Source organism: Anser anser (assembly GCF_964211835.1).
Source record: "Anser anser genome assembly, chromosome: 2".
Lineage (NCBI taxonomy): Eukaryota > Metazoa > Chordata > Aves > Anseriformes > Anatidae > Anser > Anser anser.
Genome location: NC_139721.1, coordinates 19,019,103 through 19,044,373, shown reverse-complemented (window position 1 = coordinate 19,044,373; position 25,271 = coordinate 19,019,103). Strand labels below are relative to the sequence as shown.

The 25,271-nt window shown below is 36.9% G+C and overlaps 1 protein-coding gene across 4 annotated transcripts in view; it reads right to left on the bottom strand.

The window, feature by feature from the left end:
* Window positions 1-25,271, bottom strand: part of RSPO2 (R-spondin 2) — a 112,175-nt gene that overhangs the window by 20,037 nt on the left and 66,867 nt on the right. Inside the window, exon 7 of one of the 4 annotated variants that reach the window (XM_083823328.1) lies at window positions 267-25,266. The exons of the other annotated variants lie outside the window; for them this stretch is intronic. Coding sequence (XP_083679454.1) covers window positions 25,221-25,266 — 46 coding nt within the window. The 3' untranslated portion in view covers window positions 267-25,220. Of the gene's footprint in view, window positions 1-266; window positions 25,267-25,271 lie in introns of those variants that run through there. 4 annotated transcript variants of the gene reach the window in all.

Genomic DNA, 25,271 nt, shown 5'->3' with positions numbered 1-25,271 from the left:
TGAATGTTGGTTACAAAAGATGAAAGCATGTGGAGACACAAATTTCAGATAAAATGACTGAATAGTTGGCAAAACTTTATTCTCTCTTGCAGACCTCTACTTTTAAGATTACCTCTTTTATAAATTGATATCAGACAACATTCTGAAATAAGATCTTTATCATTATTGGGAAAGGAAAGAGAAAATGATTTTCCTGATGCTTAAATGGGGTCAGAAAAGAATTATGTTATATATATTCTGTTAATATTCTGTGCTGATGCTCATCCAGCTATTGTACTAATGCAAATCATAAGAGTTTGTTGCAGATGTGCAGCTATATATAATTCAGCCAAATCATCTGGTCTTTTTGCATTGAGAATCTTCACCAATAAGATGACAGTGGGTTTAATGAATATATTAAAATAGAATCTTAAGCACAGCACCTTCCTGCCAACCCTGCCACAACCACCAAAACTGCAAACTTTCAGTTGTAAATGTTATTTTGAGAAGATTAAAATATAGACTGTCTTAGAAACCAAGATACAAGTTGCTAATAGATTTCAGACTTTAATGTTGACATTTCAAGACAGAATCTTTTCAGGTTCTACAGTCACTAATGATATTTCTTATTATTACGGTAGTAGAGAGTCGGAGATTGACAGAGTCATTGTACAACAGAGCAGGTGATTTACGATCATAGAAAAGAGACAAAAATGGTTTTAGTACCTCAGTTGTAAGGACATAGCATCCACAGATGTAACAAAAAATGACCTTCAGATAAACCAAATGAGCTGCGGATATTTTGCTTGAATTACTGTATGTTAGATAAGCTCTAATTACATTTTTTTATTGTATTTTTTTTAGACAGCTCTCTACATGTTTAAAAATTGCCCATGATTGCCTGCAGTTTTCCAGTGAGACCTAAGTCTTCTATAAGGGCAACATCTACAGCTGAACTAAAATATCATGTGCTCTAAACGATATATCTTTAAGGCACACTTGTTGCATCACTTGTTTTTCTTGTATTAATAGAGAACTACATAATTAATAATAAAGCCACAAACTTTCTGACAATGTTCTTACTTTCAAGACAGAAAACAATACAATTGTTACTTACTGTCTTCTTCAAATAGTATTTTGAATTCAAACAACTCCTACATACACACTGATCAGGATTTCTTACTTAAAGGCTGTACAAATATCCCCACATTACTCAGAGTATCTATTAAATACAGAACAGTATCACCACAAAACATCAAAATTGTCTTGTAGGTAGAAAAAAAAAAACTGCCTAGACAAGTTACATAAATTAATTTATTTCATGCAAAATGAATGATAGCTCACAAAAATGTAGGAGTGCTTTTTAGCATGCGTAAATAAATGAGGCATACAGAGTGGATAACACTGGTTATTTAAAATAAATAAATAAATTTAAAAAAAAAAAAAGAAGCAGAAGGAAACTGGGAAAGGCAGGAGGGATGTCATTAAACAGATAGAACCATGTCAAAGACAGAAGGAAGAAGAATGCATGCAGAGGAACTGAAGATCTCACAAAATAATTCTGAAATGTGCTAAAAGCCTGATAGTCATTAGGCCCAACTAAAGGCAGAGGGAATGGCATGGAGGAATTAGGGTGAATTTATGTTAAGTGTTGTTTTTTAATCACCCTCTGATGAACTAATTACTTATTTAATATATTATTTTCTTTTTAGAAAACAATTGTAATTATTTCATAGGAGGGCAGTAATCTGATATCATTACGTTCATCTACTAAGCTCAGCAACTTCAAAAATGTAGCTTTTGTTGCAGCTCCTACACTTTGATACATATACCTGGAGCTGTCATTTGCAGCATGCACCATGCACAGAACCTCTACAAGCACTTGCCAGCTAATCTGTCTTTGTATGAGCATCCTGAGTGCAGTGTAGCTACATCAGACAAGAATACCAAGGCTTGTCTCAATAGAGAACTGACTAATTATGCAGAAGATTTACATGGAGCCATTATGAAGTATTACCAGACATTTTTTTCTCAAGTGACTTTAAAAGTATATATATATATTGAATTTTGTTGTGGCTATGTTTAGAGAACTAAGAAAAAGGGATGGGGGGGCAGAGTAGAAATTTCCCAAGAAAAATGCACAATGTGCACAACAGCTCTGTCTCCTCTCCAAAACTTTGTTATTCCATTGAAACTCATTTATTGTTCTTACCATGAGATAGAGTTTTAATGTTATTTACTAGCCACATCTTGACATTTAGAAAAATATCTGTATATCAAGTAACACAATTATACACAGTACAATAACAATATAATCATACAAAACAAAACACAATCCTTTAACCACCATCTGAATATTTTCATATGCTTCAGCAATTCCTACTTTTAGCCAGTACTGGAAGCTCAAAAAAACTGAAAGAATGATTGTTTTTATGGTATGACTTCAAGGAAAGATTTTACATGTTTTTCACCTAGTGAAATGTTTATCCTTTCTTTTTAAGGGTAAGATAAATTAACTCATGTTGAAGCCTTTTTGTAATAATACAGAAAGGTAAGTATTCTTGAGGTCAAAATGGTAGGTTAGGATTCAAGGGATGTGGGTTAATATCAGGACTCTATTTAAAGATATAGTGTGCTATCATTATTCCAAACTAATACACAGTTCACTCCTATCTACAATAAAGAAATCTGTCCCTCACTATCCATTTCATTATTCCACTGCTTGATTTAGCCTTGTAAAAATATGTTTTAAAATACTTGAAAACAAATTGAGGAAATTTTCACTGATGTCAATCAATTCCAAGAATAGTGTAAAGAAAGTTTTCTTGCCAGATTTGAATCCAATTCTTAAGACAAAGTCATGGAGGGCTCCTTGAAGAGTGTTCAGCACATGTGACAACCAGATTATTTTGTCCTATTTGGACTAAGTACAACTGCAACATATTCAGAAATATTTCATAAATTACCTCACCGTTTTGGAAAAAAAAAATTAGAACATCATCTACAATACTACTTGTAATCTAGCAGTTTGCAATTCTGAATATTTGTGTGGAGAAATGTAAGACTGCAAAAATCCCATAGCAACTGTTATATCATTACTTTAGATAGAAAAAGGCTAACTTTAAGATGTACATTTTCACACGCACCTGAGGGATTCAGAATAGCAAGTCCAACTAGAATTCAGAAGAGCATTTTGAAAGAAGCCAAAGAATATGCTAAAACACATTCCTCTGAAAAGATACTTTTTAGTAGCAAGTGTTCAAAAGTGCTCAGCACCCAGTAGGGCCTGTTAATAACAAAATTATTATTGAACAAATATATTTGGTGAACTTTCAAAGGCCTGAACAGCAACTGTATATTAAAGGAAACACGATAGCTTAAGTTATCCTTTTTTTAAGTTATTCTAGCTACAAGCATCTCCCATTTAAGAAATACCAGCCAACACACACACACACTAATATTAGTATTATAAAAAGTAAATACTTATTCCCCCAATCTCTCTAAAGTGGAGGGTTATTTTGGGGGGGACAAAATAAGTTTTAGGTATAAATGAAAAATATGAGAGATGTCAAACCTATTTAGAAAAAAATTAAGCACACACAAAATCTAAGTATCCATATCTTAGCCAAATGTGTTGAGTTATAAAAATCAAAGCAGAATAATAAATGTTGGCCCTTAAGCTACAATAACTCAAACAAAAATGTTTCCAAATCTTAATGTTACATACATGATTAAATACTCAATTTCCTGCTATTTTTCCTTCAAAATAAAGCTAGACTTTAATAAGCATGGTATGAGCTTCAAACAAGGGAGATCCAGATCTGATTACTATTATTTTAAAATCTGGCAGAAAATTCCATCCTAGCCAAAGTACCTCTTGCACTTATCTTCAGAAGTGTAAGATCACTATGTTTTAGCTCCTTTTTTAAAGAGAACATGTTTGCTAGCAAAAATGAGATATTATGGAGCTTGTTTAGTATTTACTTCTGCCAAATGTAAACCATTTTTCTGCAAGTCACTATTGTATCATACAGAGAACAGCAGTAACTATTATCACTTCATTTTCTGTAAAACTTTTTAGGCTTGAAACCGCCCATGTTTTCTCCTCGTGACTACTCCAGACTATTAAAGGATTGGAAGGCACTTGCTTTCAACATCTAATATGCTTGGTAGTATGGTAACATCATTACTGTTCATTGGCCTTTTAAAATTTGCATTTTTTATTTTAAATTTCTCAGTTAAACGCCATGTTCATATGTACACTAATGTGATAGGATAACTTAAACTTGAAGACAAGAGATAAAACATTTTAAAAATAGCTACTTTGTACTAGCAGAATGTAAATATAACTAAAGACTGGAGTATTTTTATGTGTAGCAGGAAATTGCTGTGCTTAATAAAAGCATTTGGAAAACCTGACTATTTCATAACCAGTTTTAGTGCAATCTCTTTGAGGACACACAATTATACCTATTCAACACAAATGAAACTACTGACAGGAAGCAAGGAAGTAAATTACCAGCTATTTAGCTCAGACACAATGCATTGTGTTATCTTATTTTAAGAGCCTAAACTAGAATATGAATTTCTAATCTTCTCAAATTAGCATGCTAGATTATTGCATTGAAATTTTCGTTCAGCAATAACACTCGATTTTTTTGTTGTTGTTGTTGCTGACTAGGTTTTACTTGCATACAATGAAAGCAAGCTCTTTGAAAATATGCCAAGTCTACAGTCCTACACAGCAACATTATCTTCTTCACAAAATATATGACAAGTGATTTCATACAGAAATACATCAGAGTTTTCATATGAATATATAAATGAGAAACAGCATTTTGGCAAACATTGAAAACTCTTAACCGGCACCTTTTTAAGTTGGATGTCAGGTACAAGCTTGACAACCCCACTGAGTCAAAAATCATGAGTCAGCCTCAATATCATGAGTAAGATTTAAAACCACTAGATTTTAAATAATTAAGTTCCAGTGTTGTTTTTTTTTTTTTTTCTTATTTTTTGGTGTTGAAATACTGGTGTGTCTGTGTTTCCAGACTTTCCCCTGCAGCTACAAACACTGGAAAACTAACTAAAATATGAAAACTGTTATTATGTATTGGTTTCATCAGCTCACTTTTAAGAAATCAGGAAACTGGTGACAAAACTCATGCAAGAAAGCCATAAAGGGAGCTCCCATTAGTGTACTCATCACTGTCTCATTCTCTTCACTGAATCATCTTAAAGAGTAGTAAGTAAGTAATCACCTCTTTATAACAATTACTGCAAAAGTGATGCATGGCATCTTCCATGATTCCAAGAATTCTGTCCAAGCAAGAAGCTGCACTTTCTGCAAGTGTTCATGGGGGATCCATAGGCAAGCTCAGGAAGCGTGGGATAGATGAGTGGACAGTGAGGAGGATTGAGAACTGGATGGATGGAAGAGCTCAGAGGGTTGTCATCAGTGGTACAGTCTAGATGGAGACCTGTAGCTAGAGGTGTTCCCCAGGGGTCAGTACTGGGTCCAGTCTTGTCAAATTAATTCATCAATGACCTAGATTATGGAATAGAGTGCACCCTCAGCAAGTTTGCCGATGTCACAAAACTGGGAGGAGTGGCTGATCCACCAGAAAGCTGTACTACCATTCAGAGGGACCTAGATAGGCTGGAGAGTTGGTCAGTGAGGAACCTCATAAAGTTCAGTAAAGGCAAATGCAGGGTCCTGCACTTAGGGAGGAATAACCATAAGCACCAGGAGAAGCTGGGGGCTGACCTGCGGGAAAACAGCTCTGTGGAGAAGGACCTGGGAGTCCTGGTGGACAACAAGTTAACCATGAGCCAGCAATATGCCCTTGTGGCCAGGAAGGCCAATGGGATCCTTGGGTGCATTAGGGAGTGTTGCCAGCAGGCCGAAGGAGGTGATCCTCCCCCTCTACTCAGCCCTGATGAGGCCACACCTGGAGCATTGTGTCCACCTCCAGACTCCCCAGTACACGAGGGACATGGAGCTACTGGAATGAGTCTAACGGAGGGCTCTGAAGATGATCAGGGGACTGGAGCATCTGTCATACAAGTACAGGCTGAGAGAGCTGGGCCTGTTTAACGTGGAGAAGACTGAGAGAGGATCTTTTCAGTGTGTATAAACATCTGAAGGGAGAGTGCCAAGGGCATGGGACCCATGTTTTCATTTGTGCCCACCAGTAGGACATGAGGCAACTGGTACAAACTGAAGCACAGGAGGATCCAGCTGCGTATGAGGAAAATCTTCTTTACTGTGAGGGTGACAGAGCACTGAGACAGGCTGCCCAGAGAAGCTGTGGAGTCTCCTTCTCTGGAGATATACAAAACCCACCTGGATGCTATCCTGTGCAATGAGCTCTAGGTGATCCTGCTCAGCAGGGGGGTTGAACTAGATCATCTTCAGAGGGCCCTTCCAGTCTTGGCCATTTTGTGATTCTGTGACTGAATACCCTATAGATTACAACGGATCCACTGCTGAGACAATGTTCTTTCTCATTGGCAGCTAAAGCATTGCAACACTGACAGTACCAGAGTTGTTACCAGAAAAAGCATCTTTCCTAAATCAGATATTTTCTGAAGAGGAAGAAGGCCAAACTGTCCATATAGCACTGTTTACAGCAAGTAAGCTTTCCCTAGTGCCTAAATATTGTCATAGAACAAAAACATTGGAAAAATTTGTTTAAGTGGTATAAAAAGTAGTCAGAATAGTTGAATTGCCAGTGAACTGACATGATGCCTTTACCACATACTGAACAGTCCTCCAGCTCCCATAGTTAATTGTATAATTAGATTAAATTTTGGTTCACATGAAAATAAATAAAACACACCCCTATCAATAGATCCACACCCTGTTTTAATAGCCCTGAAAGATGATACAGAGATGCTGACTTGGACGACTGTGTAAAATATTTTAAGTGGTTCCTTTGCAACATATTGTTCCCAGCTTTGAAGTGCACACAGTGATACAACTCTGCTACAACTCTGACTCCAGCCACTCTATTTAAATTCTTATATTCTATACTCATCCAGTTGAGGCAGGTGTATTTTTTTTTTCTTTTTAATCATTGTTTTTCTAGGACAACCATCCCGGTCTTACATAGAGGATCCAGACTTTCTCAATTAAGTGAGAAGGACTGAAGTTATTTTCTGGCTCCTATTTGAATTTCACTATTAAGTTCTGAGATCCTATTACTTTGTGGAATAACTAATGATTATAATGCAGCCAGATTTCCTTTCCATTTTAACCAATCTTACAACAATGATTTTTTGCTGGTTTTCATGGAGCTTTTCTTGACTTCTGTCTATAAGAATGAAGAAGCTCACGCTCATCAGTACTGTTAGAGATCAATAGGTGCTCATCTGTAGAACAATACTGACTTATTCTAGATGAATATCTCATCCAAAGATCTCAGCTGTGACTGCTTTACAAACTCAAACCACAGTTTGAGATACAGTAAGCCTAAGACAGTTAGGTAGTTTTTTTGTTTATTTGTTTGTTTTCCCTCCAAAGAAATGGAGTTCCTTTTCTCTCTCTGAAAATAATAATAATAATAATAATAATAATAATAATAATAATAATAATTCAGATGATTGGAAGAAAAGGGAAAATTAATATACTAGTCTTTCACAACATACTCCACACACACATAAAAAAAAAAATCTAGAAAAGATGCATCAATCAACATTTTTTAGAGTTTGAAATTTTAACAATTCCTTACTTAATAAAAACATCCAGTTGAAAGAAATATTTAGTATGTTATAAAACTCCTTATGAAACACACTGACCTTCTTTGGGTCATCTCTATTACTGTGATCTGTAGAAAATATAAATCCCTGTTCTCCTTTTCATTGCCTTAGCTGCAAGAAAAATGAACCTTATTTCACAGGAATTTTCCATTTATATGTCTAGGACTCATGATCCACTGGTTTTCCCTGCTCTCAAAAGAGGTATTACTACAGCCTACTCTCAAGCTGGCATCGGATTGCAGAGCCGATTAGGAAAGCCTGGTGGCAAAAAAATCACGTACTGAGTGCTGAGTATTTTGTATTATAAAAATGACACCATCTGTAATGATTTTGAAACCAACTTCCTTTTGATTCTAGACTTGTATTCTGCCATGGTGCTTTCTTTTAGCCAGAAACCTTCCATCATCTGTTCTAGTTGTTTAACAAGAGCAATGGTTTGAAGCCTGACACAGGACTTGCTCAGAAGATCTTTTTTAACTGTGGAGTTTTTATGGCCCATAAATTTCTTCAGCAATCCATTATCAAACACAATCTCTTTTCTTCTGTTGTAAATACACTCAGAAGAGTTCTTATATATCACCCTTAGTGCTACACAGTAGAGCTGTGAACTGACTTTTAGTGTGTCTCTCCTGCACAATCTTTTGCAATACTTAAAATTTATTCTCTGTATTTTGCCAAATTGTGGGTTTTCTTTGCTGGGCCTCATAAAAGTTGTTTCTTCTAGTTTAGCTGTTATAAGGAACAGATGGTAAATCAGGAGGTAACAAAATAATCTAGTCCACAAATTCAGAGGAAAAATACAAAGCTGGAATTTAAACATCTTTGTGGTAGTTTAACTAGCTGTGTTTTAGAAACCCTTTGGGCATTTGTCATCTTAAGTAGCAGATAAATGTAGAAGTTTTCTCCGTATTTGAGATACTGTAGTATTAAAGCTAAATAAAATCTACATTCAATACAATTCTGCTATAACTGATCAAAGCTGCCTGGCACTTGCATCTAGTCAACAGCTAAGGTATAATGCAACTTTAAAAACAATGAAATAAGCAAAAAAAAAATGTACAGTTTTTACAGTCCAACTTCTACCATCCTGAAATGCTTGTGTAAGTACAATTACAGCCCATTCAAGATGTTCACATTTGTATCCGACAGATAAGCAAAATAATTTAAGAGCTACCTGTCATTTTCATCAGGAATTCATTATAATACATGCCACAGTATTATCATGGGATATTAATGTCATTGGAAATACTTGTGATCTTTATGCTACATGATAGTGCAACTCAAACATAAGTTCCTGAAAGTCATGTCCCTTGTTTGAACTTCTTTTAAAAAGTTCTCAATAAATCTGGCATGACACAAAGCAACTGTTCTTACTGGTATCCTACTGCTACTACTCTTTACAGCTAGATACCTGCATGCTTCTCTGCTCTCCAGCAGAGTCAGACTTTTTACCAGGTTCTCAGAAGTCATCAGAGTTGCAGTTCTGAAGAGCTAACTGCCAAGGAATGCTCACAGGAAACCAATAAATTATAATTTGAGTAAAAAGGCTTGAAATGGACAAATGTGAACAGCCAAGCTAACCAGGTTCTACAAGGAAAAAGACCACACATGAACAGTCTTAATAGATGTACTAGCAGTTGGCTACTCTTACTGCAGACATATATTGCAGACAATAGACATGTACAACCTAAGACTGAAGTGCTAAACTTGGAGGTTATATGTAAGGCAGTATAAACTTAGTGTTAATTTGAACTTAAATTTCCTTATACTTGATTAACACTCTACAAAGTAATACCAACCAACATACTTTCGTATTAAATGGCATAGAATATGTAAGATTTTAATAGAGTGGAGGATATTTTATATTAGTCTTTTGCAGCCCCTTCAGAATCCAAGATATGCCAGTTTAGACACCGCAAATAAATATGTTTAAGAGAGAAGACTGACTGCCAAGGCATAAAGGAGCACTGTTGGGAACCAAGTATACTGAGTCCAGTATTGCCTCCATCATAATTAATACCACTTCTGTGCTAGATCATTTGAAGCGCAATGCTATATTGACCCAGATACAGTACCGAGCTCCCTCTGTGGTATTGCATTGATATTTTACATGTTACTACTCATTTAAGGCTCATGCATTTTTAAGACTGTGCCCAGATTATTTAAATATACCCATTATGAATTACAGAGTATAATACCATGTAATATCAATGCAGAACAGCAAAGCCCTGTTCATCATTAGTACTGATTGCTTCCTATTGCTTTTCTTCACTGCTAGTTGTTGCTGTTCCTTTTCCAAACATTATCTGCAGTCACATTCATAGTGCTTCAGAACAAAACTGGAATTCAAATCCTTTAAGAGGAGGTTCTTTTCATTCACCTACGACATGTTAAGCAAAAAGTATTACAGGAATCAGTGGTGGTGAAGTTTTCCAATTTGAGGTAAAAATTACCCCAGAAAGCTCTAAAAAAAATAATTAAAAAAAATAAAATCACAGTAGATCATTTCCTCTGTTCCACTCCTTCTTGAAGCTTACCAGAGGTAAAGAATGTAAACATATCTAGAAGCAATCAATAAAGGATTTCCACAGTATATCTTTAAGAATCAGTGATGCTGACTCCAGCCTAGTTCTAACACTGATGGTAACTTAATCACGTGAAAGCAGCTGGAGAGATTGCTCCTCCACCTATTCCCTGTTGGCATTCCCCTTTGACTCCTGTAGCCAGCTGGTGCAAGCTGATTTAATTAAATCTGGCCTACAGCAGAGTACTGGAAGCTGTTGCATTTATGAATTGAGCAGCATCCCCTTCCAGAATTTTGTGAGGCCCTCTGTGATAACTATTTGAGAGGAATGAGAATGAAACCCCCAAGTTAGCACTGATGAGCTATGCATCCATACAGCAAATCACAGTTCTTTATCACAAGCACAACCTCATGTCCTGCAAGATTATATCTGCCTAGCACTGTGCAAAACCTAATAAATCCTGTCTTTCAGTAGAGGTAATCAACTCTTGCATAGTGTTATACTGACACTTTTCAAATGTTTTTGTCTCCAGAGCTATCTTATTCAACACACCAGCTTGGGAGCCTCTGAACTGCACATCAACGTGTATGTGCTCGATGTGTGTCAGATTTTAGAAGTCAATGGAATCCAGTCAGTGAAGTAGCATGTATGGATAGGCTTTACCTTTTGTAGTCAGCTAACAAAGCCATTAATAAGGATTCAAATGTGCCTGCATGAACTTTTTCTGTCTAAAGAGCAAAAAACATGAAGAAGGCCAAACTGCCAATTTCTCATACTCTTTCCTCTCTCGTCCTTTTAGCTGGATTCCTTACTCTCCAGATTCAGGCTCTTTGTTTGTGAGACATGAAAAAAACATTTTTGCTGAATTCAACTGAATACATGAGGCTCCTGTCTTAGGTTGCCTCTAGCTATCAAGCAAGCAGGCTACAGAGCATTCTAAACGATCCTCCAAAAAAAGAAAGCTATTGTAAAGCATCCAGACAGGCCATCACAATCAATCATGTTACAGAGTGTAATGAGTTCCTAACTTAACAGCCAAGCAGCTGTAATTAGCTGCATGTACACTGCTAGCCAGTCAGAGGGTGATGTATGCTTAGACAATTTACTTTCCATTGGTACTGTGCAAGGAGTATGCACCCAGTTAGCTATGGCTCAGCTGAAGAGCTTTAACTACTTCAACTAATAATTTAACTGTTGGCAATCAGATGCACATCCAAAAAATCCTATTTCTGTCACAACTAGTTAGAGATCACCAATCCAGGCCTGCAGGGTAGGCCCGACACGCAGAGTTATACACATTTTCTTATAGCATTCTTAAGCCAGACAGTATCTAGATATTGCATATACAAATAAATCATATTTTCTTTAATATTATGCTGCAGTGAAATCTTTCTACTTCAATCACAGTTGCTGTTGTTTACAGAATAATATTTCATATATCTGAACACTGCCATTGTTAGCACATGTTCTGCTGGGAAGATGAACAGTACAGAAGATGAGTACTGGAATCACCCAACCAAAGATTCTGTCTGGAGCATGTCAGGATATGGTGCTGTATCAATGCTGTGAAAATGAATAATATCTGTATAGCCTAATAAATGTATTACTTTAGAAGAGACTTCTGTGAGAAGAAAGCCTTAGTGAAACCTACGAATCCTTTAAAATGAGCTAGGCCAACTGCTTTATAGACATACCACACCTGAAGCAGATGGATCTCCAGACCTGTCATACCCAGGCCTGCGGCTTGGAAGAGAATATGCATAGAACTGTGCCTCACTGATTGATCCTTAGGGAGGGAAAAAATAATCTCAGGTAGGTGAGGGTTTGCTGGTTTCTCCGCTGTGGCTGAAACAGCTAATTATACTGTATAAAAAAGGCTGTCTGGCTGAGAAATGAGAAATGAGTAAGTATATGTTTTTTCCATGTAAAGGTGAATTGTAGTTTCAGAATGAGCAAAAGACAAAACCAACATGAGTTACTTCATAAGGGCATGGACAATAAAATTTGTCAGGCACCTTTTATGGACAAATGCAATTTATGCACTTGGATCAGCTACAACTGTTTTCAGTATTTGTATTTCCATGTGGATTAGCATCTGGCTCTCTTTCCACATTTTTAAACAATCCTGAACTGTGTAATTGCCATGGGATGGTTCTAACTCATACTCTAACTCACAGTCTGGTCATTTATGGGGATTTGCACTGGTACTTATTTGGTTATTCATTAAAAACAGGAAACTCCCATAGGAGATACTGCATCATATGATACTCATGCTACTTCTGAAATACAATATACTTCAGGAAACACACGTGTCAAAAGTATTTATCTGGTCTAAGATATAATAATGACAATTGATAAATTGCATGTACAACTTTTTAGTGATTGGAAAAGCTATACGAAAGCCTTCCCAGGAAAATGTTTCCTATTGCTTTACTTCAACTAAAAAGGAAGATTGGAAGATAATTTATAGAGAAAGGGAAGGGGAAAATGTGCTTGAGTTGGCACTTCTGTACTGCCAGTAATTCACTGACAATCCTTTGAAAATAACTTGAAAATTTATCATGCTGCAATATGATAAAACAATGCATAAATTCCACAGGCTGAAATGTCCTGATAAGGTAAATAAAGCTAAAACCTTGCACTCTAGTGTATGTAGTCCATCATAAGATATGTGTTGGGCAGTGGTCCTAAGAAGGAAAATTAAAACAGAAATCAGATGACAATGATCTTTTTCCACAAGTGTTTTGTCCATGCATTTACAAGTTCTGCTCAAGTCAAAGAGAACCAAGCCTCTTAAAACCTTTTAAAAAAATGACCCCACAGTTAAATAAAAAAACAAATCTAAACCAGGTTCCACGACAAGACTCCAAGGAAATTTAGACTACTTATTTGTATCTAAACAAGTTACAGGTTTCAATACGTAACTTGTACGTATACGTAACAGTTATTTCACCATATTCACACTGAACCAAAAGCCTTTTTAATACTTATCTGGACTAAGACAGCAAAAAATGGTTTGTAGCTGCCGTGTGACTTGATATCAAACTGCTCAACTGCCACACAAGATCTGCCATTCCACTTTCAAGGAAAATACCAACATAAATACTAATCATGTATTAAAAAAAAAAAAAAAAAGGATAAAATTGAGAAATTCTATGAACCTTGAATGGGTACAAGCAAAGACAGAGAATACTGATTACCTTATACTTGGAAGAGTTATTTACAGCCAGCATAGATATTTTTCTAAGCTTTTTCAATTTTACAACTGACAATCATGCAACCTTTCTCACTGATCTCAGTCTCTTTTTCACTCTTATTGTTACTTGGACTCCCAGTGATTAATTACCCCCCAGTTCTTGCCTTCTTCTTTTTTTTTTTTTTTGTCTCAACTGATTTCTCTATTTAACCCTTTTCTTCAACTGGTATGATTGTCAAATCTTTTCATGCCTCAGTTTCTCCTTCATCTTATGCTCTTTTTCCATCTACCCATATCATAAGGTTTATATGGCTGTCTTTTCTCATAGCTTTCTCATAAGCTGCAGAGCATCTCTAGCAAGATCCCATGATCACATGCTTTTATTAAAAGTATGATAGGCAATATAAATATAATTGTAGAACAATTTAGGTTGGAAGGAACCTAGGGAGACCATTTAGCCCAACTTCCTGCTCCAAACAGAGTTAACTTCAAAGTTACACCAGGCTCCTAAGGGCCTTCTCAAGTTTTGACAGCTTGCAAGAATGGAATTCCCAGGACTTCCATGGATAACCTGTTTGAGTGCTCAAACACACCCACTGTGAATTTTCCGTCTGCCCAATTGTAAATTGCCTTGTTACAACATGTGCTTATTACTTCTTGTGCTTTTGCTATGCACCTCTGAGATCAGTTTTTTTCTGTCTTTTTAAAACCGCCTGTTGGATAGCGGAAGACTATTAGATGCCCAACTAGCTATTTCTCTTCCAAATTAAACAAATCCAATTATCCCAGTTCAGATTAGATATTAGGAAAACGTTCTTCAGTGAGAGGGTGGAACAAGCTCCCCAGTGAATTGGTCATAGCCCCATGCCTGGCAGTGCTTAAGAAGTGTTTTGACAACACACTTAAATCATACGTGATTTAATTTTCAGGTTGTATGGAGTCAGGAGCTGGACTCAATGATCCTCATGGGTCCCTTCCAACTCAGGCCATTCTGTGATGCCAGCCTCTACTACTATGAACCAGCTCCCAAAACGTGGAGCTTCATAGATCATTTGTTGGCCAAGTTGTGATAAAAATAAATCCCTCCAATTTGACAACAAGGATACTACAGGAGTCTACTAGAAAACTTGGCGTTATTCTACCCATATCCACAGAGGCATTTTTTTCATCTCAAGAGGTCCATCAGGTTCAAACCCCTTAGTAAATTCATGCTGGTTTTTTTGTTTGTTTTTTGTATTTTGATACCGTATTATCAGTGGTTTCTGTATGTATATTTCTAAGGAAAGCACATACATCAAACATGTCAATTGATCTCTGTTCTTCTTTGCCACCCTGCGTTACCTCCTGGTTTTCTAAGACAAGCAATACAGATGTGGAAAGTGAAACTATCACCAATGGTCTTGACACAGGAACTCACTAGGCCTGACCAAAGCACAAAGCATGTCATTTTTGTCAAGTGCATATGTAATCTGTCCAGAGAGCTTTCTGTGATATTATGGACAGGTAGCCCACATTACTACTTATGATAGTTACTTTTAGACTTGACACAAAGCTCTTTGCACTTACATGTTAATTTTGAGTGAAGACTACTTCACTAAATAACTTTTTAAAAAGTGATAGATGAGAAGACAGCTGTATATTATTTTACATATATTTTTAATACATTTAATGGACCAACCTCAATGAAAATAGACACATGGTGTTTTAAGTCAATTAAACTGTTGTAACCACTTCAATCGGTTTTAGGAGAACTTCTGTTTGGTTGATTGGTTTGTTTTGTTCTAAACATAAAGGAGAATGAGCACTTAAGGATGCTCAGGAACGAATCCTGCAAGCCAGCCAGCTCCTCATACAAGTCATGTGAAGATTCCTTAAGTGCCTAGCAGGGAGGTACATTAATGTGGGCAAATTCAGAGGAAGATCTTGTGGGCCCTCCCTTCTAGCTAGCCCATCACCTGCCTACTGTGCATGTTACAACAGAAGAGGAGAACTTCCGTATGATGACTATAATCCCATTTTATGCTTCTTATCACTCTTCTTGGTGAAGAAATGCTTAACCAACCAATATGAGCACAGGGGCTAAAACAATGGCTTTAAAGTAAAATATTTCAGTGATTTCCTAGACACATGAATTTGCATGCCCTTTTTCTTAGGAATTCAAATGATTCAAATGATGATACAGACAACATACACCCCAGCTTTTTGTCAAAAAACCTTCATAACTCATCAGAAGGCCTTTCAGGGCACTTAATTGCTTAGCCACTTAATTTAATTGACCATATTTCAAACACATAGAAAATGGAGGAGGATGAATCAACAGCCGTATCATGTTCCCAAAGTTTTAAGAGCAATGTGATGTAATTTAATCACAGCAAAGAGAAGTCATTCCTCTAAAATCTGCAAAGAAAACCTGGATGCTGGTCCTTGCTGGGTAGTACTTGATTTTAGAATTAAACATAACTACTACTTCAGCTGATATTATATAGCTTGTAAGAATAATTTTTAACTACTTTTCAGAAATGATTTTAATCAGATGGCATTTTATTAGAAAATTTTATTAGAAAATAACTAAAGAATGGATTGTTTCCAACATCATAATGGAAAAATAACAGCAGTTTTTAGAAAGTCACGCTAAGTTCATACTTCAGCTCATTTTAATGAATACAAATCCAATGCATACTTAATACAGTTATTTTAACTCTTAGCTCACAAATGCATATGCACTTTCTTTTCTGCATACATTCTGGGATTTTTGTGTCTGGATGGAGGGGTGGTTTTTTGGTGTTGTCAGCTTTTCTTGTATTTTATTGTTGTTGTGTGTTTTTTTAAGTGTTGTTACACAAATTCAGCTGAAACATTTTTTGTGCAAGTGAAGTTTTAAAACAAGATTTCATCGATTCATTAAATCATATTTCCAAATTGATATGACTAAATAATATATATTACACTGTATGAAAAGTAAAATTTATGTTAACCTTTCTGTATCTCTGTCCTAGAGCTAAGACAGCAACACATCATACTACATTGTCAGGAGTTAATGGATTTGTTATTCTTCAGCAATAAGAAAATATCTGCCTACCTTTATGTATTAGTTTCTTTACTGCTTTGATATGAAAGTATGGAGGAGAACACTCTTCCAACTATATACTACTGATTTTCCTGCCTCAGCTGCAGGAGGGAATAAGAAAAACACATAAGAAGTATCAGTACAGGTATTTTTTGTTTATAAGAAATGACGATACAAAATAAGTGGAATGGATTAATGTAGAAAAGAAAAAGATGAGGGTTTCCTCCTATTTTTCAGTTACTTTATACTGAGTAACTTAATGGCTGAGAGGTACACCTTTTATATGCAAATGTATGTGGCATCAGATACAAAAGCACTCTGATACAGATATTTCCATGCATTATATAGCTTTCACATCTAAATGCCAATGAATGCAAATATCATGAATATGTGATTTAAAATTTACTGTACTTATCTATATCTTTCACTTAGAAGCAAAGAAAAATAACACCACTTTTCTGATAATTTATCAATCATCATCTCACAAAAGAAGATATGAATAGGAGAAGAGCTATGACCAAAAAAAAAAAAAAAGGTAAAATACTAATATCTCTGTGTATTTTCAGAGCAATAGATCATTCTGGTTTCCTCACAGTTTACCTTGTTTGAGCAGGAAGCTGAAATAGATGACCTTCTGGGGTCCTTTCTACCCTGAACTATTTATGATTCAATTTTCAGTTTTTATTATTATCAAATGGAGATGAGAAACTTTGTGTTCTTTTTAGAAGTTGTCAAGAAGTTTCTATCTATTGGTAATATAGCCATATCTCTTTCCAATGTATCTTAATTTAAAGTACTTGACTAGTATTTAAAAGTCTAGTTGCAGGCACTCTTACTGAAATGAGCAATATTACAGATTTCACTTTCTTTATGGTCTAGATTTCCTTTGTCATTGGCTTTCATCTCCAGCAGCCCCTTCAGAATGTGATCAGCAAAATGGTAGAAAAAAGCATTTGAATGCTTTCAGCCTAACATTCTGTGTATGAAGCAGATGTTGACAACCCAGACGAGCAGATTCTGCAGCTGACAAAAGCTTGTTTCCTGAACAAATGCACTAACAAGCATGCCAGGCTCCAAGGGTTAAGCCACACTATAAAACAGTTCTTGTTTTCTGGAAAGTCTCCAAACTATGCTCATCATGTCCCTTCTTGCTCCCACTTGCTAGCTCCTTCACAAAATGTGCAGAATGGTCACCAACTTAAATATTTATGTAAATATTTGCCCATTATTATTACTTTCCCAGTCTGCACTGTGCAAATAATTGTCTTTGGAGGAATTTACTTCTTGTAACATCTCTGCTGATGCTGAAAGGATTTTTCCTTTTTTTCCTGCAGAACCTTTGAGTCATGCTTTGTAACTGCAAATTATGGGTTATGTTTTCAGACAAGCTAAGGCCAAGCCTTCTTGGTCAAAGTGTAATTGGTGCTCACAAAATGCATCAAGGAGGCAAGCCTGCTTGTTGATACCAATATTCTAGCAGAACCAGTGTTCAGCAGAGCTACACTTAATGCAGTTTCTACCTTTCTGCTCATGTCAAAAGAAAATAATAATAATAGTAACAATAATAGTAATAATAAATGGCCCAATGCTACTGTAAAGTTAACAGAGTTGCAGTAGGCAGTATCTCATTGCAAATATATGTGCTATATACTATAATCTCATTTTAAATGCTGATAAGACTTGTAAACACTATTTTTTAGTATTAGTGATAAATAATATTCCAATTTCTTCAAGATTCATGCAATAGTAAACAAAGCAATAAGATCTTACTGTTTGCAAATCATTTCAACTTTCCCAAAACCACAGGTCTTTATGTTTGCTGCCATTCCTCTTCAGATCATGCCTCAATAAACAAGATAATCTTTTTAAAGTAGGACCATTTTCTTTTGTCTGTAACATGCCACACACATTTATGTCCTGATTTAACTCTGGAATGAAGTCCTCAAGTTACTAAAAAATGTTGACAAGTTTCTTGAAAATTGATATGGCCTTCAAAAACAAAAAAAAAAGGATTTTTATAGAAAGAAATTGTATAGAAAAATTTCTATATTAGTATCCTTATAACATCTCTTCTGATCTTACAGTGTTTTCTTAGACTAACATGGTGTATTAATTTAAAATAAATGGAGGAGCGGCTGATGACACAAAGCTGACGACATAAAGCTCTGAGGAGTGCCTGATACCCCAGAGGGCTGTGCTGCCATGCAGAGGGGCCTCATGAAGTTCAGCACAGGAAAGTGCAGGGTCCTGCACCTAGGGAGGAATAACCGTAAGCACCAGTACAGGCTGGGGGGTGAGCTGCTGGAAAACAGCTCTGCAGAGAGGGAGCTGGTGAACAGCAGGCTGACCATGAGCCAGAAACGTGCCCTTGTGGCCAAGGCCAATGGGATCCTGGGGTGCATTAGGGAGTGTTGCCAGCAGGCCAAGGGAGGTGATCCTCCCCCTCTACTCAGCCCTGATGAGGCCACACCTGGAGCATTGTGTCCACCTCCAGACTCCCCAGTACACGAGGGACATGGAGCTACTGGAATGAGTCTAGCAGTGGGCTCTGAAGATAATCAGGGGAAGATGATCAGGGGACTGGAGCATCTGTCATACAAGTAAAGGCTGAGGAAGCTGGGCTTGTTTAACGTGGAGAAGACTGAGAGAGGATTTTTTCAATGTGTATAAACATCTGCAGGGAGGGTGTCAAGAGGATAGAGCCAGTGTCTTTTCAGTTGTGCCCAGCAAGGGGACGAGAGGCAACAGGCATGAACTGAAGCACAGGAAGTTCCAGCTCAATATGAGGGGGCACTTCTTTACTGTGAGGTGACAGAGCACTGGAACAGGTTGCCCAGAGAGATTGTTGAGTCTCCTCTGGAGATATTCAAACCCGCCTGGATGCCATCCTGTGCAACGTGCTCTAGGTGATCCTGCTCAGCAGGGGGGTTGGACCAGATGATCTTCAGAGGTCCCTTCCAATTCCATCCACCCATTCTGTGATTCTGTCCCCAGTTCAACCTTCTACTCTCAGTAGGGTCAAGACCATTCAGGCCAGGTCAGGTTTCAGAAACTTCCAAGAATGGTGAGGGTACAGTCCACTGGACAAATCCAGCCTGGCGCTTAACTGTCCTCATGAAGAAGTTGACTAGTCCAGGAACAGCAATAACTGCCTTTGCCACTTAGGCTATTTGGTCTTGTGGCAATGTAACATGACCAAGAGGAGACATAAAATGTGGTAATGATCTTTACTGAGTCCTACCCAGAGAGAGCACTAGTATTGACTCTTAAAGGGCAGATGGTGTTTGCAGGTGTTGTGAACTCAGTACAGGTGCAATGCAGAAAGGTCTTGAAAGCAAAATTTTCAAGACTGCCACTTACTGTAAATGTAGTCAAAAAGCTCAAATAAACATATTCTGTCTGATCACAGAGGTCACTCTGAACTGAATGTTCTTGTGCTCCATTTAGTTTGAACTCTTCTTTGTAAATCTCACTTCTGAAAAAGAGAGTAATTGTAGCTGAAAGAAACCTCATGAAATTCAGAGACAAGTGCAGAGTTCTGCATGTGGAAAGGAAGTAGACCTCGAAAAAATACATACTGGGCATTGACTGGCTGTGGAGGAGCTCTGCTGGGAAGGGCCTGAGGTGTCCTGCTGAAATTGAGCTAAATGTGAGCCAGCTGTTCACCCTTGCAACAAAGATGGCAAACAGCATACTGACTGTATTAATAGGACAGCAGGCTGAGGGAAGTGATCCCTTTATTTGACATTCATCAGACCACATCTGGGAGACCAGATGCAGCTTTGTGTCCCTCAGTTCAAGAAAGATATTGATAGATGAAAGAGTTTAACACAGAGCCACCAACATGGATAGGGGCTGGTGCACTTGTCCTTTAAGGGTAGACTGAAGGAACTGAGTCTGTAGAACCTAGAGAATAAAACAGCTTTGATGAGCTCTCCAGAACTGTGCCTGGTAAGATCATGGGCCTGATCCTCCTGGAAACCATCTTGAGGCATGTGGAAGACAGAGAGGTGATTAGAGACAGCCAAGACGGTTTCACGAAGGGCAAATCATGTCTGACACTAAGTTGGTGGATTTCTACAACAGAATAACAGCATTGGTGGACAAGGGAAGAGCAACAGATGTCATCTACCTTGACTTGTGCAAAGCCTTTGATACGATCCCATACACCATCTTTGTCTCTAAATTAGAGAGACATGGATTTGATAGATGGACTGTTCAGTGGATAAGGAACTGGCTGGACAGACATATCCAAACCGTCGTACTCAACAGCTCAATGTCCTAATGAAGACTGGTGATGCCTAGCGTCCCTCAGGGGTCCATACTAGGTCTGGTACTGTTTAATATTTTCATGGGTAACATGAACAGTGGGATTGAGTGCACCCTCAGCAAGTTTGTGGATGGCATCAAGCTGAGTGGCATAGTAGATACCCTAGAGTGAAGGGGTGCCATCCGGAGGCACCTTGACAGACTTGAGAGGTAGGCCTATGCAAACCTCAACAAGGCCAAATGCAAGGTCCTGCACCTGGATCGGTGCAATCCCAAACATCAGTACTTGATTCTATTAACACAGATTCAGGCTCTGCATGATGGTGCATGGTGGAAGGATGAGAGAGACCAGACAAACTGAAACAGAAGTTCAGTCTGAATATAAAGTTTTTCAATGTAAGGTTAGTGAAGCATTGCAGCCAGCTTGGCTAGAAAGGTTGTGCAGACTGCCCACTTAGATATTTTCAAAACCAGACTGTATGTAGCACTGGACCACACTGTCTGACCCTACTCTGAGCAGGAGGTTGGAATATATGACCTCTATGTCTCTTCCAACATGTATTATCCAATGATTCACCCAATGATTTGCTGGGTGTACAACTAAAAAATTCTTCAGTTAGCCTCTTCTAAACCAGATATATATATATATATATATATAGCTAGGACCAAGCCGGGGGGTGGGCAGGCAGAATGACAAGGACATTTTAGATCCTTTTTACTGCAGCTTATCAATTAAAGCCAGCAATTTTAAAACAGTCACTCTCAGATGAAATGTGTTGTTTTAAAGACAAGTTGTTTTCCTTATCTAACAAAGGAAACTACACCTGTAACATGGTTACTATTAGAAATTATGCCAGTTTAATATAGCTTAAGTGTATACCTCATGTCTTCAGCAAAGTGTATGGACAGTTTTAACCTAAATATTTTTTGTTCTATCTTATATATATTTGCAAATCAGGATCACTGACTCCCTGTTTGCCACATCACTAGTAACTTACCTGACTAAAAGTCCTTTCACTACTTATTTAACATTTTAACATTCATCTTGTAGCTCTGTGTATTTATTTGTTCTCTGTATTTAAGTACATATTTTTATCTTTTAATATTTTCAATCATAACTTCTGCATATTAATAATAAAATGTAACTACAGTGTAAGGATAGAAAGCCTGACTGAGTATTTTCACTGTTGCTCCTCTAGAAGTCTTATATTCTATTGCGGCACTAGGAAAACACAAGATTACTGCATAAAAAGCATTCAAAATGAAATCAAATAGCACAAAGTACATCCAATTACATGTCTGTGTTGAGGAAAGAACTCCCTCCCACTGTAACCTCGTGACTTTCCCCCTTTCAACATTAGGAAATTAATGCAGACATACATGAAGAGAGAAAGATGTCCAAATAAGCATTCTTGAATGGAATAGTGTTTTTTACTAGAAATAATAGTTTTGTGTAAAATAATATTTGTGGAATATTTAAAGTAGAGCTGTTTCACTTGACCTTGTAATACTTAATATGAAACATGAAAACAATCTGTGAGTACCTGGAGGGTACAAACAAGAGAGAAGTAATTTACTGCGTAGAACATGGGGAACATGCAAACATATGAGGAAAAAAAAAAAGAATAGCTATAATAAATATACAGGAAAACTTCAAGACAACAAAATGTATCAACCCATAGAACAATTCTGGCTGCTAATTTTCCCATTCCTTGTATCTGAATTGTTGTTTAATTTTTTTTTATTTTTTTTTTTTTTGAGCTATGAACTAGAAGATTCCTGGTCAGGAAGAGACCAGCATGGGTAGGAGGTGGCCTGAATGATCCAAGTCATCTTTTTCTAAGTCTAACTTCTTGTAGTATGAGTCACGTTACACCCAAGCCACAGGGTAACATACATAACATGAACAGATATACAAATGTGACATTCCCATCTGGTAATAACAGCTAAATCAATTAGTACTGACAATAAGAAAATATTACTAAGTAACATCTACTTTGAAATCAAGTAGAGTATCCTCTTACATGTTGCTGGCTTCAGTAGGAAAGAAGTGATATCATCTTTCACTTGCATTCCAGCTTCTATCTCTACAACTCTGCATATACCAGGAAAGTGATAAAGAATTCTTCTTCATCAACAAGATTTGTATTACAGCCACATGGTCAGATGGGTAACATCTTAATCCCTGATAAATATGAAACTGAAGTACTTAGTAGGAAAACTGAATTTAACTCCACTTCTTTTGCAAGCATAAAATCTGTTTCGGACGTTTTTCTGTAATACAGACCATAAATAGTAACTGTAAAAATGTACAGAAGTAGAAAACATATGTTACAAGCACTTTATTTGACCCTGTTCTACCAAAAATATCCTTACTTCCTGTGCTCAGTTTAATCCATCACAATCTATAACCATCTTAGCTGTATAATCCAATACTCAGCCTACATGTTTGTGTGTTTACATACTGAGAAATTTAGGACAAAAGGATTCATTAGTATAGCCTTTCAACAGCTATTTAAAGGGATAACTGTTCTTCAGTCATCAAATATTGCCGACCTTGCATTTTTTTCTCTTACTTCTTCAGTTTAAAAGTTCAATTACAAAATTTCTAACATCAGGAAAATGCTGCATTTTTAAAGACAGAATCTCATCTTTAGCAGCCAGAATCTGCTTGATTTGCGCTTCCCTGTAGCAAACAGGTCTGCCTCCTGGTACTTCACCATCATTAGGAAAGCATTGAAGCATTGTGAGTGACTAAAGGGGCAACCTGCTAACTAAATGAAATATGATAAAGAAATCGGATCTTAGAACAACTATGTGTAAAATTGTAATTAAAACATATAATAAAGCCAGAGATTCTAAGACAAATTCAGTGTCTCTCACCTGCAGAGGTAGCCAGGTCAGGGGAAAACCTACCCCAGGCACTTAAAATACTACTAACATATCTCCTCCCAGGAGTTTCTTAGTAGAGAGAAAGGAGCTTATACTCTGATCAGTGATTTATATGATTGTACAGAATCAGTATTAATCATCAGGATTCAGTGTGGTGAGTTCAAACCTGCAGTTTTGTACATATTTATATTTTATCTCTGAGAATATAGGCAGGGAGTTCCACACCATGGGAGGACAAGAGAAAACTATAAACCTCAGGATGTATTAGAAATAATAGTCATGAAAGAATACTACAAGTCTTTCACACTGAAATTGTATTTGCAGCAACAACTTTTCTGAAACATGCTGAACAAAACACAGATTTGATCAAAGATCTTCGTGTAGACTACAGAATAAATTTCCTAACTCTAAGGAAGGCCTTCCTCTGTACCTTCAAAAACTTAAAATTTGGAAGGTAAATCTTTAATCTGTAACCTGAATTTCCGGAAAAGAAAATCTGAAACAGCCTAAGAGAATACTATGGCAGCCCCGATTTTTACCTTTTTTCTTCCCTCCTCCAAAGAAGTTCATTTTTTATTTTATTTTTTAACACCTCACTTCTAAACTCATCACTTCTCTTTTATCCTAATAGAATTGATACCAAACCCAGTCTTTCTGTTGGATAACCAAAGTTTTCTCCTTTTTTAATACATAAACTATTGTATATTACATATATTAGAAAATTAACCATTAAACTTAAAATGTAAGAACAAAGTGTTAGAAAATATAAATAATGTAAAACAAGATGATATAGGCTGTATATCACATATAAAACAGATCATTTTGGTGCAGCATAAGAAGTCCATAGAATCTCTTGTTTGGGCTATATTTAACTTGCTGACAAGAAGCTCAGAATATTCCCATGGACTTTTGCTGCTACTCATGGAGGTCAGTCTGCATGCAACATGAATCAGACTCAAAGTGTATAGTGTGACAATGATGCTTACTTGTCATCTCAGTTGCCTTTTGTTCACCAGTGTTATGTGTTTGTTTTTTTTCCCCTCGTTGGCTTGCAATTGACTATTAGTATTGTATTTGCATTTCATTTCCACAATTAAAATACCCCCCCCAAAAAAAACAAAAAATCAACTTGACATCATTATAGTCAACTCTTCAGTGAGACTGACTTTGGGAGATACTTAGGTTGCAGATTAACTGTGCTGTACTACTTTGACTCTATGTGTAAGTGCATATGCATGCATGCACACGTCTGTGAATATAGAGAGTGGGACAGGGAGAAAGAGTGTATAACTTAGATTCAGTTAACCTGGACAACAGAGAATCAACTTTATATTCTTTTCCAGAGTGATACCAGGGTCCTAGAGACAAAACTACCAGAATATAAATCATAGTTATTTATGTACCTACTCTAAATTTAGTTCAATTTTAGCTTATTCTTCGGGTTATGGCTTAATCTCAGGACTCCACCACCCTTTATTCCCTTTGTTTTGTCTGATTTCACAGTTCACCATGCTTGCAGCAGCAAGTTGGACTAGAGATCTCTTGGAGTCCCTTTGAGCCTGAATCTTCCTTTAATCCTACA